The sequence below is a fragment of the Nycticebus coucang genome, chromosome 3 (genome assembly GCF_027406575.1).
Source record: "Nycticebus coucang isolate mNycCou1 chromosome 3, mNycCou1.pri, whole genome shotgun sequence".
Classification (NCBI taxonomy): Eukaryota; Metazoa; Chordata; class Mammalia; order Primates; family Lorisidae; genus Nycticebus; species Nycticebus coucang.
The window spans coordinates 9,760,593-9,777,703 of NC_069782.1; the positions used below are offsets into that span (position 1 = coordinate 9,760,593).

Consider the following 17,111-nt stretch of genomic DNA (forward strand, 5'->3'; position numbering starts at 1 on the left):
CCATCACCTTTCCCCGCATGGGGCCTGGCAAGACTTGCATAGGGGGTTAAAAGGAGGGGAGACAATGTCAGCGATCCGGGACTAGGAAGATGGAGAAGGGAGAGAAAAACGTTAGTATACCCAGCGCCAGGCAGGGTCGGCGCTAGTCAGGTACCCACCGTCTCCCAGCCCAGGCTCCCGCCTCCAAGCTTGGCCCCTTTAAGAGCCAGCGCGCGCCCCCGCCCTGCGAGCGCCGACTTTCCCTAGCAACCGCCCCGGGGGAGGGGGAGGTCCTGGCAACAGCTCGCTGGCCTGGCGGGTCACGTGACGGCCCGCAGCTGGAACGCGAACGCGCTCCCCGCCGCGCGCCCGCCCGCCGGGGCCTGTGCGCTGCGGCGCGTGCGCGAGCGGTGCGGCACCGGCCGCGGGAGCGGGGAGTATTATGGGCTGTGGGTGCCGCTGAGCAAGATGGAGCTGTCTGCAGTGGGCGAGCGGGTCTTCGCGGCCGAATCCATCATCAAACGGCGGATCCGAAAGGTGAGCCGCCGCCTGGGGCGGGCCGCCGTTCCCCGCAGCCTCTGCCGGGTCCCCGGGCCCTGGGGTGAAGCGGTCCCGGCTCTTTCGCCACCCCCGTGCCACTGCCTCCTCGGGTCCCCGCATCCTCCCCACCCCCATTCTCTCCTTTTTTATTTTTTTCTGTTTTTCAGGGACGCATCGAGTACCTGGTGAAGTGGAAGGGGTGGGCGATCAAGTGAGTGTTGGGGTCCAGAGCGTGGGGGAGGGGAGGCAGCGGGCCCTGGGGCCCGCGGGAGGCAGGTTCGCGCTCTCGCCCTGTGTCTTTGCTTCTGGTTTGATTGCGTGCCTGTGTGACTGGCCAGGTACAGCACTTGGGAGCCCGAAGAGAACATTCTGGACTCGCGGCTCATCGCAGCCTTCGAGCAGAAGTGAGTTGGGGAAGCTGGCAGGGGCAGCGGGCCGAGCTCGGCTGGGGCGCCGCTCGGGGAAGCGGGAGCGCCGGGCAGGGCAGCCCCGAGTGGGGCCCGGTCGGGGGCTGTTTTTAACCTTTGGCGTTTCTGTTTTATTCTTTGGCAGGGAGAGGGAGCGTGAGCTGTATGGGCCCAAGAAGAGGGGACCCAAACCCAAAACTTTCCTCCTGAAGGTAACCTGGCCCTGCCCCAGCAGCCCCCTCTCGGGCCCCCAATCCCCGGCACAGCACGGGGCCTGGAAGGGAGGGACTGATTCGCGGCCGCCCTAGCGGGCGGGCCTTTTCAGAGGGGCCCCAGCTGGGCAGGGGTGGTTGTGAGCCCCCGACAAGGCCCTGGCAGCAGGCCGCGGCAGGCTTTGGCTTCAGCTTCGGCTTCAGCAAGAGGAGACTGGGAGTGGTGGTAATCCTCGCTGATGAAACTAGGGCCTGGGGGCGTACACAGGGGCGCAGGAAGGGGACGGCAGAGGCAGGTGGGGGAGGCTGGTGGAGGAAGGGATGTTTCTGCGCGTGAGATTCCTCATCTGCCCCAGCTGTTGACCCATTAAGGCTGTGCCGGGAGTTGGTGGCCAGGGGGAGAGTGAGTGAGGTCCCACCTTGGGGCAGGGCACAGGGAGAAGATTTTGGGGGGCCACCTGCCTCCCTGGCCTCAGCTTCCCACGTTCTCCATCTCTCAGAATTTGTTCTGTCTCCCTTCTTCACTTGGGAGTTTGACGTTAAATCACTTCACTTTGAGTTTATTACCCAGGATGAGCTACTGACTTCAGGGCTCTGAGCCTTAGTTTCCCCCCACTTCTGGTTATTTCTAGAGGTTGGATATGGGGGACGTGAAAACATACTATATTAGCCTTGGCAAAAGAGGAACTTCCAGAGGAAGCCATCTTGGAGGATTTGGGTTTTTATTTATTTTGAAGAGGAAAAATAGTCTGGGAAAGGGAAGATGAGATGGTCCAAGGTGGCAGACAAGGGTGCAGGTGGGACTCACTGATATCCCTGTAATGCTAAAAGATGTCTCAAGGGCCCCTTCCCAACCAACAGCTGGGGAATTTGTGGGAGGACTGTTTTGGGGGCACAGGCCATGCTGAACGCAGAACTTCAGCATCTGCAAATTGTCTAGAAGGCTCAAAGCCCAGTGAGGGTGGGTTGGGCCTGCCCAGCCCACTCCCGGCAACCCCACCCTGACTTACCATTCCTGCCCCTTATAAACGCTTTGCTTCGGACTAAAGCAGAAGTGAAAAAGGTGTTGGTTTCCAGAATTCCATATTTCTATAACCCCTACCCTGAACGGACAACACATCTCAGGGGATGCATGAAGTAACCTTAACCCTGATGCTTCTGGAGGGATGGGCGGAGCAGCTGGAAGGCTGATGGGCTCTGACAGCTTCTCAGTGCAGCTGGATTTCCCTCTAGTGGTGAAGCAAGTAATGACCATGAGCACTAATAACAAAATGCCTTTTTTTCTTGGTGGTTCTAGTTCTTATCTGGTTATGGCCTTACACAGTGCTGAGCCTCCCACATGGATTATCTCCTTTAATTCTCTCAACAGCCCCATAAAGTGAGGAGTATTATCCTCATTTCACATATGAAACACATCAGGGCCCAAAGAGGAGAAGTGACGTACCCGAGGTCCCACCACCCAGCTTCCTACCTTCATCCCATCTTCTTTTCTTCATCTTTTTTTTGAGACAGAATCTCATTTTGTTGTGCTCAGTAGCGTGCCCTGGCGTTACACTCACAGCAACCTCAAACTCTTGGGCTCAAGTGAGCCTCTTGCCTAAGCCTTCCAAGTAGCTGGGACTACAGGTGCCAGCCACAATGCCCGGCTATTTTTCGAGATGAGGTCTCACTCTGGCTCAGGCTGGTCTTGAACCCCTGAGCTCAGGCAATCCATCCACCTCAGCCTCCCAAGTGCTAGGATTACAGGCGCGAGCCACCACGCCCAGCCTCCTTTTCTTCATCTTATCCCTCTAGGAATACATGTCAGGTTCAGGGGGAGGTGGACACACACAGGAAACAATGAAGGCTATAGAGCTGGTAGGGCAGGGGATAGAGAGGCTGACAGAAAGATTTTGATCTGAATCTTAAGAAACAGGCAGCTTGAGACTGACGCAAATATTCGTAAGGGGCTGTGGAGGTCAGCTTGGGCTGAGCCCCCTTGTTCTGTGGCTCCCTGAGACTCAGTACATCAGAGTCAGCAGATTACACTCAGCACTTCTTTCTATCACCTATTCTGAAGGGACTAGGAAGCCTGGAGGTAGGATCAGTTCCATTTTCCACGTGGGAAAACAGGCCCAAGAGGACAAATAACTTGCCCACAGACACAGAGTCAGTGGTAGAGTCCAGGCGCTTTGACTTTCCCATGCTTTCTGTAATACAGTGGTTCTCAACCTTCCTAATGCCCTTTGCCCTTCCTAATACCCTTTAATACAGTTTGTCGCGACCGCTGCTGTAATAACATGCCAGACCCCCAGCCAGGCCAGTTACCCACTTAGGGTGCAGTAAGCATGTTGGCTGCAGTTATTATTATTATTTTTTTTTTTTCAGTTTTGGCCGGGGCTGGGTTTGAACCTGTGACCCCTGGTATATGGGGCCAGCACCCTACTTTTTGAGCCACAGGTGCCACCCTTGGCTGCAGTTATTTTTAATTCACCAGGCAGACCCAGCTCCCATCTTCTTTTTTTTTTTTTTTTTTTAGAGACAGAGTCTCACTTTACGGCCCTTGGTAGAGTGCCGTGGCATCACACAGCTCACAGCAACCTCCAGCTCCTGGGCTTAAGCGATTCTCTTACCTCAGCCTCCCGAGTAGCTGGGACTACAGGTGCCCACCATAGCACCCGGCTATTTTTTTTTGTTGCAGTTTGGCCGGGGCTGGGTTTGAACCAGCCACCCTTGGCATATGGGGCCGACGCCCTACTCACTGAGCCACAGGCGCCGCCCCCAGCTCCCATCTTCAAAGAATTCTCAGTCTGAGGAAGAAGAAGGCAAACCAGCCTCTTTTTAAAAATTAACATAGAAACTATGAAGTAGGAAATGTTTCTCATAGAAAATTTGGGAAGCATATATTAGAAAAAGATTATTGAGTAAATTTACTATTAATTACTTGTGTGCCAGGCTCTGTGCTAAGCAAGTGCCATATTCTGGTTATCACAAGAACACCCGGAGGAGGTTCTGTTATGGTGGTGCAGATTTGGGGTAGCGAGGCTCAGGGAGGGCACTGAGCCAGGGTTTCTTCTTGGACCTGCCGTTTGCCCACATTCTTTGCCACTCCACCAGGGACTGTTGCTCCCTGCTGGACTCAGGCAGAGGCATTAATACAAGGGACGGTAAGCTCAGACAGTTGGAGAAAATACATGCTAACTCCCAGGGGTCAGAGTGGGAGTCCCATAAGGTACAGGAGTGAATCTGCAAAACGCCCTACTTGCTACACCAAGGAAAGCTGGGCTTTTCCCTCCTTTTGTCAGGGAAGGGGTTTGAGGGGCCTAATCCCTGGGGAGCTCAGCTGGCTCTCAAGCAGAGGGCATGACAGCATCTGTGGGCAGAAGTGGAGCTTTCTGTTTTGCCACCTAGTAATCAAAGGGATTGTTGCCCAAGCAGCCCCAGGAGTCCCCAGCCCAGGCTGGGAGGGCCATGTGGTGCCACAGTGTACTCTGATGGGTGTGGGGACCACATTCTAAATGAAGACAGCCTTGCTGATCACCTAAGTCAGCAAATGCCTCTGCTGGGGGTTGTGGTCACATACAGTCCAGCCTTGTCTGAGGGGTTAGATGCTGGTTAAACACCCAGTGCTGTAGGGAGTGAGAGGTAGACTCTAGGTCCCACTGTGTCCTTCCTCTGCCCCAGGCATCTACCTGGATCAAGGCAGTCACCACCTAATAAGCTTCTCTGCCCCACCAGGAGCCAGAATATCTCTAAAACATGGATCTATCCCAGAGTCCCCAGCCATTGCTTGCAGCCCCTCAGCTCTGTGTCCTCTCCACCGCTGAGACTTTGCATTTAGGGCTCTCTGCCTCCACCGTCTGACTGTCTTAGCGGGCGACCTCACGACTGTCTAGGACATAGTCAGTGCTCAGTATGGACCAGAATTTCCTGCTTAGGCTTTGGGACCCAGCACTGATGTTAGATCCTCTAAGACTGGGCTCTGTGTCCCATTTGTGCTCCTCCAGACCTGTTCTCCCTTCACTGCACCCACACCTGTCACTCTGCGTTCTTGCTACCTGTTGTCTTCCCGGAGGCCGAGTGTGTTCACAGCTGCAGACCCAAGCAGCTGGCTCTGGCTTGTTCCTTTCTTAGTGAAGGAAGGACTGCCTGTGGTCCTTTATATACCCCCCTGAGCCTCTTGTCCTCTGTTCATGTGATGTCCCCTGACATCAGGGGGATTGGACTGGGACCTGGAGTCTCCTGATGGCCCTGCCATGCCCTGTGTCTTCCATGAGGTAGCAGGTGAGCTGTAGAACCCTGGAATTTTAGGAGAGATCTAACACTTGGGAGGCCAAGACAGGTGGTTTGCTTGAGCTCAGAGTTCAAGACCAGTCTAAACAAGAGTAAGATCCTGTCTCTCAAAATAGTTGGGCAGGTGCCTGTAGTCCCAGCTACTTGGGAGGCTGAGGCAAGAGAATCACTTGAGCCCAAGTGTTTGAGGTTGCTGTGAGCTATGACACCACGGTACTTGGCAGAGGGTGAAAAAGTGAGACTCTGTCTCAAAAAAAAAATTTTTTTTGGAAGGATAGTTGGGCCCAGGCAGTATCCCCTGCTGCCACAGACCTTCCCAGAGGCTATAGAGTGGCAGCCCCACCTCTAGGCCCATCCACCTACATGTAGGGTGTAACAGGCTGATTCCAACCTGGGCTTTGGGATCCATTAGCACCAATTCTCTGTGAGGTTCTCTGGGCTCTGGACAGACAGATGAATCAGACCCAGGAGGGCAAGGACCAGGGGCTGGGAGTGTGAGGAGGTGCCAGGAGACTGAGGGTCTGTCCAGAGGTGGTAGCCAGCTGGGAAGGCAGGTCAGAGCTGCAGGTCAACCTGTGCAAAGGCACAAGATATGGAACAGTGGGGACTGCAGGTGGGTGGCCAGCGCTGGGCTGTGTGGAGCAGGGAGGACCCACCTTTCTGTTACCAAGAATGGTCCAGGGAGGAGTTCCAGGCTGGAGTGGGAGCCTTCACAGAGCAGAGGCTGCTCAGGCACTTCTGGGCCCCTGTTCATGCCAGTCTCCCCCCCGCCCCCCCTTTTTTATTTGAGACAGAGTCTCACTTTGTTGCCCCCTGTAGAGTGCAATGGCATCACAGCTCACAGCAACCTCAAACTCTTGGGCTTAAGCAATTCTCTTGCCTCAGCCTCCCAAGTAGCTGGGACTACAGGCACCCACCACAATGCCCGGCCATTTTTTGTTACAGTTGTCATTGTTGTTTAGCTGGCCTGGGCCGGGTTTAGCACCCTTGGTGCATGAGGCTGGCACTGTAACCACTGTGCCACGGGCCCTGAGCCCAGTCTCCCAATTATTGACATCTGACCCTATCAGCAAGGGCAGCCCGGGGCCGCATGTTTCTGGCCCACTGCTGCGCTGGCAGTAGGGGTTAGCTAAAACACTGGGTTTTGGAGCTGGGCCTTGACAAGGGTCTTGACTCTGACCTTAGGCAAGTTGCTTCACTTCCCTGAGCCTCTGTCCTTGTCTAAGTCAGGGCTATGAGTACTACTGGTTCTCTTAAGTCTGCTCGGGAGCATTTACTGAGAGACCGTATTTAGGGTGGCAGGTGCTGGGTTGCCCAGAGGAGGTCAGCAGGCCACCCTGAAGTCCCACCGCGCCTCCCTCTGCTCACAGGCACGGGCTCAGGCCGAGGCCCTCCGCATCAGCGATGTGCATTTCCCTGTTAAGCCAAGTGCCAGCGCCTCCTCGCCCAAGCTGCACTCAAGCGCAGCCGTGCACCGACTCAAGAAGGACATCCGCCGCTGCCACCGCATGTCTCGACGCCCTCTGCCCCGCCCAGACCCCCAGGGGGGCAGCCCTGGCCTGCGCCCACCCATCTCTCCCTTCTCCGAGACGGTGCGCATCATCAACCGCAAGGTGAAGCCTCGGGAGCCCAAGCGTAGCCGCATCATCCTGAACCTGAAGGTGATGGACAAGGGCCCCGGAGGCGGGGGTGCCGGGCAGGGGGCTGGGGCGCTGGCCCGCCCCAAAGTGCCTTCGAGGAACCGTGTCATCGGCAAGAGCAAGAAGTTCAGCGAGAGCATCCTGCGCACCCAGATCCGCCACATGAAGTTTGGCGCCTTCGCGCTCTACAAGCCCCCACCTGCCCCTCTGTCTCCCCCACCTGCCAGCAAGGCCGATGTCACTGCCTCCCCGGGCCCAGGGCTGCTCCTGGCCACCCCCGCTGCCCCCTTTGATGTCCACAGCTCCAGCTCCTCCGGCTGCCCCTCACCAATACCACAGTCTTCCTCTGAGCCCGATGACGCACCCCCTAAGCTGCTCCCTGAGACCACAAGCCCGTCTGTCCCCAGCTGGCGTGAGCCCGAGGTGCTTGACCTGTCCGTCCCTCCTGAGTCAGCAGCCACCAGCAAGCGGGTGCCCCCTGATGTCACTGCTGCCTCTGGCCAGGCACTTCCCCCCGCCCCTGAGCCTGCCAGTGCCTCTTCTGAGCCTGAGGCTGGGGACTGGCGCCCAGAGATGTCACCCTGCTCCAATGTGGTTGTCACCGATGTCACCAGCAACCTTCTGACGGTCACTATCAAGGAGTTCTGCAACCCTGAAGATTTTGAGAAGGTGGCTGCTGGGGTAGCAGGTCCTGCAGGAGGGGGTGGCAGCAGTGGGGTGAGCAAGTGAAGGGGTTCCACGGTGGAGGGGGCTTGGGGGGGCCTCCTGCCCAGCATCAAACTCTTGCTCCCCCCACCCTTGCCCCAGCCTTCTTCCCCGCTCCCCCACTTCCCTGCTTCGCATGTCCCATGGCTCTGTGTTGGCCCAGGAATGGGGCTGGGCAGTTGGAGCCCTGGAAAGCTGGGGGTGGGGACAGCCCTGGGATGAGTTGGGTCTGGGAAATTCTCCTTCTTGTCCCTTGGCACCCTCCTTGCCCACACATGGTGGGGCCTGCCAGGTGGTTTTGGAGAAGCCCCAGGACCTGGGGTTTACCTGTCCCTTCCATGTCTTGTCCTGTCTCTCAGCTTACTTCCTGGCCTCGTGTACAGCATCTGACTTCTCGGTGCTAACCTGGCAGCTGCAGGGGTCCTTAGGACACCCCTTCCAAGGGCGGGCACAGTCCCTTCCTGCAGATGCCTAGGCAGGAGGGTATGGGATGTCTCCCTGCCCATTTGTCAAAGCCCCTGACAGGTTGAGGGTGAGACCAGACTCAGCCCCTCCCTGCATGGCAGGGAGGTCCTCAGAGGCTGGGCCAGAGGCTCAGGTCTCCCCTGCTTGCGTAGGACCCTTCAGCCTCACCCTACCCTGACACTTTCCTAACCCTGCCCCCAATCTTTGCAGTGGGAGGACCTGGCAGAGAACTTGTCCTGCCACAGCCTCCCAGCATCTAAAGGCCCCTTCAGTTCTTGACCAAAGGTGCTGTGAGAACCTGCTGTGGAACTTGTGATGTGCGTGTGTGTCTGCCCCGCGTGGCGTGTGGTACGTGGGTCTGTGTGTGCATTGGGTGCTGGGCCCCAGGCCAGCTACCCTTTCAGTTCCTCAGAACAGGGTCATTGAAGGCCTGGATCTTCCCTTGCCTCAGTGGGCGCAGGGGCCAGACTCCAGCCTGTAGAGTTTGCTATGGAAGTGCCAGGCCTGCCCTCTGGCTGAGGTGTGCTGGGGGCACCATACTCCCCTGCCCCCCTTGGGGGTGGTCAGCCTGACCTGCGTCAGGCCTTCACTGCAGACATGGCATGGTGGAGACCGAGGCCGAGAGGGAGACCCCACTCTTAAGCTTCCCCCTGGGTGTTTGGGGAAGATGGGGAGACCTGGACACCATTCCCAGGGGTCTCCTGACTTTTCCAGCCTCCTCTCTTTTGCTTCTGACCGCTGAGGCTTTGTCACAGCCCAGCCTGCTTGAAGCAGGGGGAGTCTCTGATGCCCTGAGCAGCTTCTTTCCCTCTGTTGCCAGGGAGCCAAGGCATCTATGCCAGGGCAAAGACCACAGCCCCAGAGTGGGGCTGGGCTTTGGGAGGGTAAGCAGGCCAAAGGGGCACAACGGCAGAGAGTCCTGTGTCCTTCAGGAGAGCGGGGGTATTGGTTCCTGGAGTGGCATTGAGGGCCCCTGCCGGCCAGCCCTGGACCACTGCCCAGGTCTTTGGCATGGGTGGTGTGTTCCTGAATGTGGCTGGAGCTGGCTTTCTGGCACATGCGGCCATTAGCACCTCTGCTCAGAAGCGTGACACCTTTGGTCTTGAGGAATGGAAGGATACCTTTCTTTTGAATCTCCCTGCCAGGGGATGTGACGTGGCCCCTGGTCCCCCTCTTGCCCCAAGATGTAGATCAGGGGCCCTTGCAGGGTTGGAGGGGGTGACACTCCTGCATCCCCCCACCCATTCTGCCCTGCGTGCTGGCTTTGTGGCCGTCCAAGTGCCAATTGGCTTTTCCCCCAAATAAGGGCTGGTATTTCTCCTCTGTCTTCAGAGGTGATTTCCCCCTGACCCCCTCCCCCAGGTGAGCGACCACCTGGGTGCCAGTTACAGGTGTTTTCAGAGACCATAGAAATGTGTTTTCCTGGGAGTCTGTGTCATTCGTGACTTTTTTTGTAAAGAAGTTGTGTTTTCAGAGGTGATTTTATGACAGGACAGTGAAAGAATTAGTTTTGCAAAAAAACAAAAACAAAAAAAGAGGAAAAAAAGAAAAAAGACATAGAAAAAATATTGTGGGATTCCTAGGGATGAGGGAGGGGGGAAGAAAGAGATATTTAAAGAAAAATTAGAAACGCAGTGATTGCACAGGTGAGGTGGCAATGTGAGGAATGGGGCTGAGGCCTGGGCACAGCTGGCAAGTCCCCTGAGGTCACAGGCACCGTGGAGATCCCCCACCCTCCTCCGTGCTGGCCTGAGCTCAGACTGCCACACCCCATCTTCACTCAAAGGGAAAGATGACAGCAGGTCCCATGGGAGCCAGCTATAAGCTGCAGGGCCCAGGCAAAGGGAGGTGATGGAGCCAAGATGGGGCTGAGGCTGGTGGGGTCCCGCTCCTACCAGGAGTCATTGCTGATAATTTTACCCGAGACTGGTGAGGAAGTGGCTTGGTTTCTTTGCCCTGCTTTGCTTGTTGGGCCATCTGGTCCCTACCACCACCACCCCGTGGAGGGGGAGCATCTTTTCCCATCTCCCCATACCATGACTTCCCTGCTCTTCCCTGGCCTGAAAAGGGATGCAGGCTTCAAGTAAAAAGAGGCTATGACCCTAGGAGAATCCTTGGCAGTGCAGGGGTAGCTGGAGAGAAGGGAGTGCCTGTCCTTTTGCACACCTGCAGGTTGCTACCCAGAGCTGCAAGCCAGGCAGCCTGCCCCTGCCTCTAAGGAGGGCAGCTCCCATGGGGGGGCTGAGTGGATGGGACCAAGGGCAAGCACAGCCCTTCTTTTTTCCTTCTGTGGCATTCCTGTCTGCCCATCCCCCCCGCCCCATGCACTTGCACCTATGGCCTCCTGTGGGTCCCTCTTCCAGCCCTTGCTGCTTTTCATTTGCCTAATTACCAAGCAGAAGTTGCAGTCTGGTTTGCTTTATTTTTGTATGTAAGATAACCCCCAAAGCCAGATCTCCCTGTTCAATATTGATTAGGATACCATTCATCTTCCCTTAAGTGCATCCCTTCCCATGCGTCATAGGAAATGGGTGAGGTCTAGTTTCTCTGGTTTGAGATAGACAGTCAGGACCCATCCCTGTCTCAAATCACCCTTCTGACCTTCAGTTTGCCCCTCCTTGTAATGGGTATTAGGCAGCAAGGTCCTTCCTATGTGCTGCTGATGTCCAGGCAGCTCCAAGTATCAGGTGGGGATCAAGGTTGCTGGCACTGAGACCTCCAGCTGCTTAGTCTCAACCTGCAGAGGGATCAAGGTCAAAATGAGCCTCATCCTTCCTCTGATCTGGGGAGGGGTGATGATGAAGTCCCCAACCTCAGTGTGAAGTGGACAGAGTGGGGGATCACCCCTTTTCAAGAAGGAAGAAACAGGTTCTGAGAGGCATAGCTGCTTCACCAGGGAAATGTGGCAGGGAGGGGGCCTCAGGATGCCTTGGCCTTTTGGGAAGAGCTCTTTAGTAGGTGGGGCCGGCACTGTGGAGCCCACACATAACTGGCAGCTAGATCCTGAGTTAGGCCAGTGCGCCTGCCCAAAGCTGGAGGGTAAGCTGGGAGGAAGGAGGTGGGTTGCCAAGGGGGCTCAGCCATCACCAATGTTTCTGGACCCTCTGAAGACCCAAGAGGACATACCCCCTTTCCTCTCAATTTTCTGTATTGTGTGTGTTGTTGTGTTTTTTGGGTTTTTTTTTTTTTTTTTTGCACTTAGCCCATGCTGGACAATGGAATCCCACCTGGTCAGTTCCATTTTTGGGCTCCCGTGCACTTGCCCAAGGCATCCTTTTTGGGGGTTTGTATGGTTTGAGGAATCACTTTTTTAAAAAAGGAATATGTTAAAGGTTTTTTGGTTTTCTCTGCATCACTTTTCAGATTCAGAAAGCCCAGAATTAGGGGCTAAAACTCCAGGAAAGGGGCTCCCTGTCCCCTCTTTTACTGACAGTCACACCAAGGTGCAGAAATAGATGGTGGGGGGGGGGAGGCCAAGGACTTCCCCCAGGCCTATGCGGTCCCCCCATCCCCTGCAAGACTTTAAGGAGTCAGCTGTCCACCCCAGCAGTGAGTGAGCGCTTGCTGGACCAAGGGGGACCTGTGGTCTAAGGGGGGAGCCGCTTGCAAGAGACCAAGTAAGCAGGAAGGATGCATCTGGCCGCCCTTGCTGTTGGGTGGAGTGGAGAGGGGGACTTATTTTTGTTGGTTATAATTTAAAAACTCAAAGGCCTAAAGAAATGTATCTTATAATTTTTTTAATTTTTGAAAGGTTCATTTAATGAATTGTGCACGAATGAATTCTATATATATATAAAGTTACATATATAGTTCTATATTTGGGGAGGGGCACTGTCTTTTTTTTCTCTCTCATTTTTAAAATGAAGTGTTGTTGCCTTTGTCTGTGGTTCAACCATCCAGCTCCCAGCTGGCTAAACTTTGCCTCCAGTGGTTAAAGATGGGAAAATAGTGGGGTTGGCAGGAGACTGGAAATGGAGGTGCCACCCCAGTGTGGGGGGCAGGTCCCCCAGTGCACTCTGTCCCTCCCCCAGTGGAGAAGACCCTGATGTAGGGTGTAGGGTTGGTCTCTGCTCTGGCTTCGGTGGTCCCTGGGCGGGGAGGGCGGGTCTGTGCCGATTTACTCTGTCTTGTACGTTTGTTCTGCTGCTCTTCAATATTGTATCGACGCCAGGAAAGGGGAGCAAAAAGCCTCTTTTACTCCCCAAATAAATTGTCACATTCCGAAGCTAAGGCCCGGTCCCTAGGATGGGATGTGTCTGTCTCATTTCTTCTGGCTGTGTGACTGGTCTTTCAAAAGCGTCACCTTGTCACAGGCGAGGAGAGAGAAGTGCCGTCCTTCCACTGGCCAGGGCCAGGCACCCGCCTCTCAGCTCTTTCAGCCGGCAGCTCCCAAAGAGCTGGGCTGATTGGCTGGACCAGAGGTGCCAAGACTTTCCACTTCTAGACCCTTGGGAATAACTGGTAGGTGGGTACACGGCAAGAGTTGGTGGGTTGGGTCCCCTGACTGCCCATCCCACCCCGATTAGAATCACAGCACCCACAGAGAGGAAGGGGCCAGTGGGGTCATGGCCCCAGAGCCTGGGAGAGAGCAGGCTGGATTCAGGAGTATAGACTGTCCTTGCCAGTGGGTCCCACAATGTAGCACCTGGTATTTCAACAATGGACCAGTAGTCCTTCATGCTTGCTTTCTGAGCATGGTGTGCTTTCCCTGATGAGATTTAGAACCAACATGTCTGAATAAAACTGGACCCATGTCCTCAGTGAAAAAGCAAACTGAGAAAAAAATCGCCCTTTTGCATAGGGAGATGTCAAAGAAGTTGGCTCATTGCTGGCTCTGTTAGAAAAATCAAAAAGAATTTTCCCTTGAGAAATTATAACTCTAGACCTTCCCTAACATAAATTTGAGATTTTGTTTTATATTGTCCACGTGGTCCCAAGACTCCCAAGTCTAGAAATTAATGTAAAGAACATATGTGGGGTGGGTTACTCCGGGGAGTATGTGCCAGTAGCTCTCTAGGGCCCTGCCCACATGCAGGAGTCACAAATAAAACCCTTGAAAATGCGAGCTCACACTCCAAAATTACAAAACACAAGAAGCCACAGAGACATAGCGAGACAAGTAGCGTATAGAATCCCACACCCAACATATTTGCAAACATGAAGATGTCTAAAATTACCATGCGTATCATGTAAAAGGCCTCAAGAAATTGGCATCACGGATCATACGTAATTAGGTTAAAAATCAATAGCAATCACAATAGTGCAGAAGAGGCATAAAGACAGACAGAGGAATGGAGTAAAATAGTCCAGACAAACCCTCACGTAAATGCTCAAAGGGTTTTTGACAAGGGTGCTAAGACCATTCAGTGGTGAAAGGACAGCCTTTTGACAAAAGGTGCTGGGAAAAAGGGATACTCACATGCAAAAGAATGAAGTTGGATCCTTACCTAGCAACATATACAAGAATTAACTGAAAATTAAACATGAATGTAAGAACTAAAACTAAAAAACTTTCAGAATAAAACACAGGGCATGGCTCAGTGCCTGTGGGTCAAGCAGCTAAGGTGCCAGCCACACACACCTGAGCTAGTGGGTTCAAATTTAGCCAGGGCCCGCCAAACAATGGTAGCTTCAACCAAAACATAGCCGGGCATTGTGGCGGGTGCCTATAGTTCCAGCTACTTGGGAAGCAGAGGCAGGAGAATAGCTTGAGCCCAGGAGTTGGAGGTTGCTGTGAGCTGTGATGCCACAGCACTCTACCCAGGGTGACAGCTTGAGGCTCTGTCTCAAAAAAAAAAAAAAAAAAAAAAAGGGCAAAAACTTCATGACACTGGATTTGGCATTGGTTTCTTGGATATGATACCAAAGCATAAGCAACAAAAGAAAAAAATAGATAAATTTGGCTTCATGAAAATGTAAATATATTAGGCATTGAAAGATTTTATCAGCAGAGTAAGAAGGCAATGCACATAATGGGAGGAAATATTTGGAAATTATATATCTGATAAGGGATTAATATTTAGAACACATAAAATTCCTAAAACCCAACAACAACAGAACAGAAAAAGCCTAATTCAAAAATAAGCAAAGAAGGCGGGAGTGGTGGCTCACATCGGTAATCCTAGCACTGAGAGACTGAGGCAAATGGATTGACTGAGCTCCTGAGTTTGAGACCAGCCTGAGCAAGAGCAAGACCCTGTCTCTAAAAATAGCCAGCCTTTGTGGCAGGCACCCGTAGTCTTAGCCACTTGGGAGGCTGAGGCAAGACAGTCACTTGAGCCCAAGAATTTGCAGTTGCTGTGAGCTATGATGTCTCGGCACTGTACTGAGGGTAACAAAGTGAGACTCCATCTCAAAAAGAAAAATAGGCAAAGGATTTAATAGACATTCCTCCAAATAGGATATACAAATGGTTTATAGACACATCAGAAGATGCTCAACATAACAATTAGGGAAATGCAAATAAAAACTATAGCGAGACATCAACTCATACCTATTAAGATGACTACTATGGGAAAAAAAAGGAAAACAAAACCAAAAAAAGTGTTGGCGAGGATGTGGAGAAATTGGAACACTTGTGCACTGTTGGTGGTAATATAAAATAGCATAGCTGCTGCGGAAAACAGTATGATGGTTCCTCAAAAAATTAAAAATAGAATCATCATATGATCCAGCAATTCCACTTCTGGGTATATACACAAAAGAATTGAAAGTAGGGTCTCAAAAAGATATTTGTACACCCATGTTGATAGCAGCCTATTCACAATAGGTAAAACAGAAAGCAGCCCAAGTGTCCATTGATGAAATGAATGGAGAAGCCCAGGGGGCATTCACAAACAATGGAATTATTATTCTACCGTAAAGAGGAAGGCAGGTCTGACACATGTTACAACAGGAATGAACCTTGAGGATGTTGTGCTAAGTGAAATAAGCCAGTCACAAAAAGATAAACATTGTGCAATTCCACTTATCCGAGATGTTTAGAGTGGCCAAAATCACAGAATAGTGGTGCCAGGACCTGGGGGAGAGCGAATAGGGACCTAGTATTTATGGCAGTGATTTCCAGCCAGTGTTTCATGGCACCCTACTGTGCCATGAGAGCCTTAGTTGTGCCGTAAACATTCTTAAAGATCATTAATTATGGGCGGCGCCTGTGGCTCAGTTGGTGGGGCGCTGGCCCCATATGCCGAGGGTGGCAGGTTCAAACCCGGCCTCTGCTGAACTGCAGCCAAAAAATGGCTGGGCGTTGTGGTGGGCGCCTGTAGTCCCAGCTACTCGGGAGGCTGAGGCAGGAGAATTGCTTCAGCCCAGGAGTTGGAGGTTGCTGTGAGCTGTGTGATGCCATGGCACTCTACCGAGGGCCATAAAGTGAGACTCTGTCTCTACAAAAAAATAAAATAAAATAAAAAAGATCATTAATTATTTTTGAAAGAAGTTCAAAGCACAGTAAGTATATTCTTTTTTCACTTTTTTTTTTGATCAACATAATTTAAGTGTGCCGCAGAAGTTTAACTATAGGTTCAAGTGTGCCGTGAGATGAAAAAAAGTTGAAAAACTCTGGTTTCTGGGGACAGAGAGTTTTACAAGATGAAAAGAGTTCTGGAAATGGTTGGTGGCGATGGCTCCACAACAATATGGACATACCCAGTGCCACTCCACTGCACACTTAAAATTCTTAAGATGATTTTATGTTATGTACAGTATATTTTACAATTTTTTAAAAATTGAAAACTTGAAAAAAACTAAATCAATAGCAAAAAGCTAACTAAAAGCTAAAACTTTATTCATTTGGACAGCAACGCAGCTCTCTCATTCCTCTCCTCTCCTCGACCCTCTGAAATCTTGAAGACAATGAGATTTGAGGGCAGATGTGGGTGCCTAATGGCCACAGACTCACAGGGGTGCACATCCAATCCAAGTTGTGGCTGGATAGGAACAGGTCCCCCTCTGATCCCACCAGTCGGGATAGGCCTTCATTAGAGCAAATTGATACCAAAGTCTTCTATCTTTTCCAAGGGATGAGTGAGCTAGGAGCATGACAAAGACAGGAGCCTGCATTTAATTGATGGCCTCCAGCAAGTAGCCTTTATGAGCAAGTGGGCCTTTGAAACATTAGCTAGGGTGGGATGATGGAAATGGAACAAAGTCAGGTGGCAGGGATCTTTGGTCCTGTGACATAAAGACAAGCCCCCTGCCAACTTCTCCTGCCCATCGGGCCTTAGGGAGTAAAATCCCAGCACATGCAACAGGCTCTTTCAGGGTAGATTTGGAGGTCCCTAGAGATTTTTGGTCAAGTCTCAGCTACTCCCAGCTGTGAACAAAGAAATCAGACACAATTTGGAAAAGGCAAACATGGACTCTATGCCCCAAGGGGACTCATTAAAATGATGATCACCCACTGGCTCCCTTGGTGACCCCTGCCTACACACACAGCATGGTTTCTGTGCATCCCAACAAAACAGGTGCCACTTGCCTGCCTTTCAAACTCAGGTACTATCAAAAGACCCTTGTCTGTGTGACCCTTGTCACACAGCTCACAGCAACCTCCAACTCCTGGGCTTAAGGGATTCTCTTGCCTCAGCCTCCCGAGTAGCTGGGACTACAGGCTCCCGCCACAACGCCCAGCTATTTTTTGGTTGCAGTTCAGCTGGGGCCGGGTTTGAACCTGCCACTCTCGGTATATGAGGCCGGCACCTTACCTACTGAGCCACAGGCGCTGCCCAAGAAAGGGAATTTACTTCTTACAGTTATGGAGGCCAAGAAGTGCAAGGTTGGGTGGTGCCCATAGCTCAGTGAGTAGGGCACCAGCCACATTTGTGGGTGCCAGTGTTGGAGTGGCCAGGTTGGAGGCGCTCAGTCACTTCTCTCCAGGCCTTGGTGTGCCTACTTGT

The 17,111-nt window shown here is 52.7% G+C and overlaps 1 protein-coding gene across 1 annotated transcript; it reads left to right on the plus strand.

The window, feature by feature from the left end:
• Positions 1–311: 311 nt before the first annotated feature.
• On the plus strand, positions 312–12,448 carry CBX6 (chromobox 6). Its single transcript, XM_053584896.1, has 5 exons — positions 312–516; positions 687–730; positions 858–923; positions 1,072–1,138; positions 6,781–12,448. Exons 1-5 carry the CDS (start codon positions 448–450, stop codon positions 7,777–7,779), a joined length of 1,245 nt encoding a protein of 414 aa, XP_053440871.1. The 5' UTR covers positions 312–447; the 3' UTR covers positions 7,780–12,448.
• The last annotated feature ends 4,663 nt before the right edge of the window (positions 12,449–17,111 follow it).

Excerpts from the sequence above, each read along its gene's own strand:
- CBX6 (XM_053584896.1), top strand. The coding sequence starts at position 448 with ATGGAGCTGTCTGCAGTGGGCGAGCGGGTCTTCGCGGCCGAATCCATC. Across the intron at positions 517-686 it reads TCAAACGGCGGATCCGAAAG|GGACGCATCGAGTACCTGGT; the intron begins GTGAGCCGCCGC and ends TCTGTTTTTCAG. Across the intron at positions 924-1,071 it reads ATCGCAGCCTTCGAGCAGAA|GGAGAGGGAGCGTGAGCTGT; the intron begins GTGAGTTGGGGA and ends ATTCTTTGGCAG.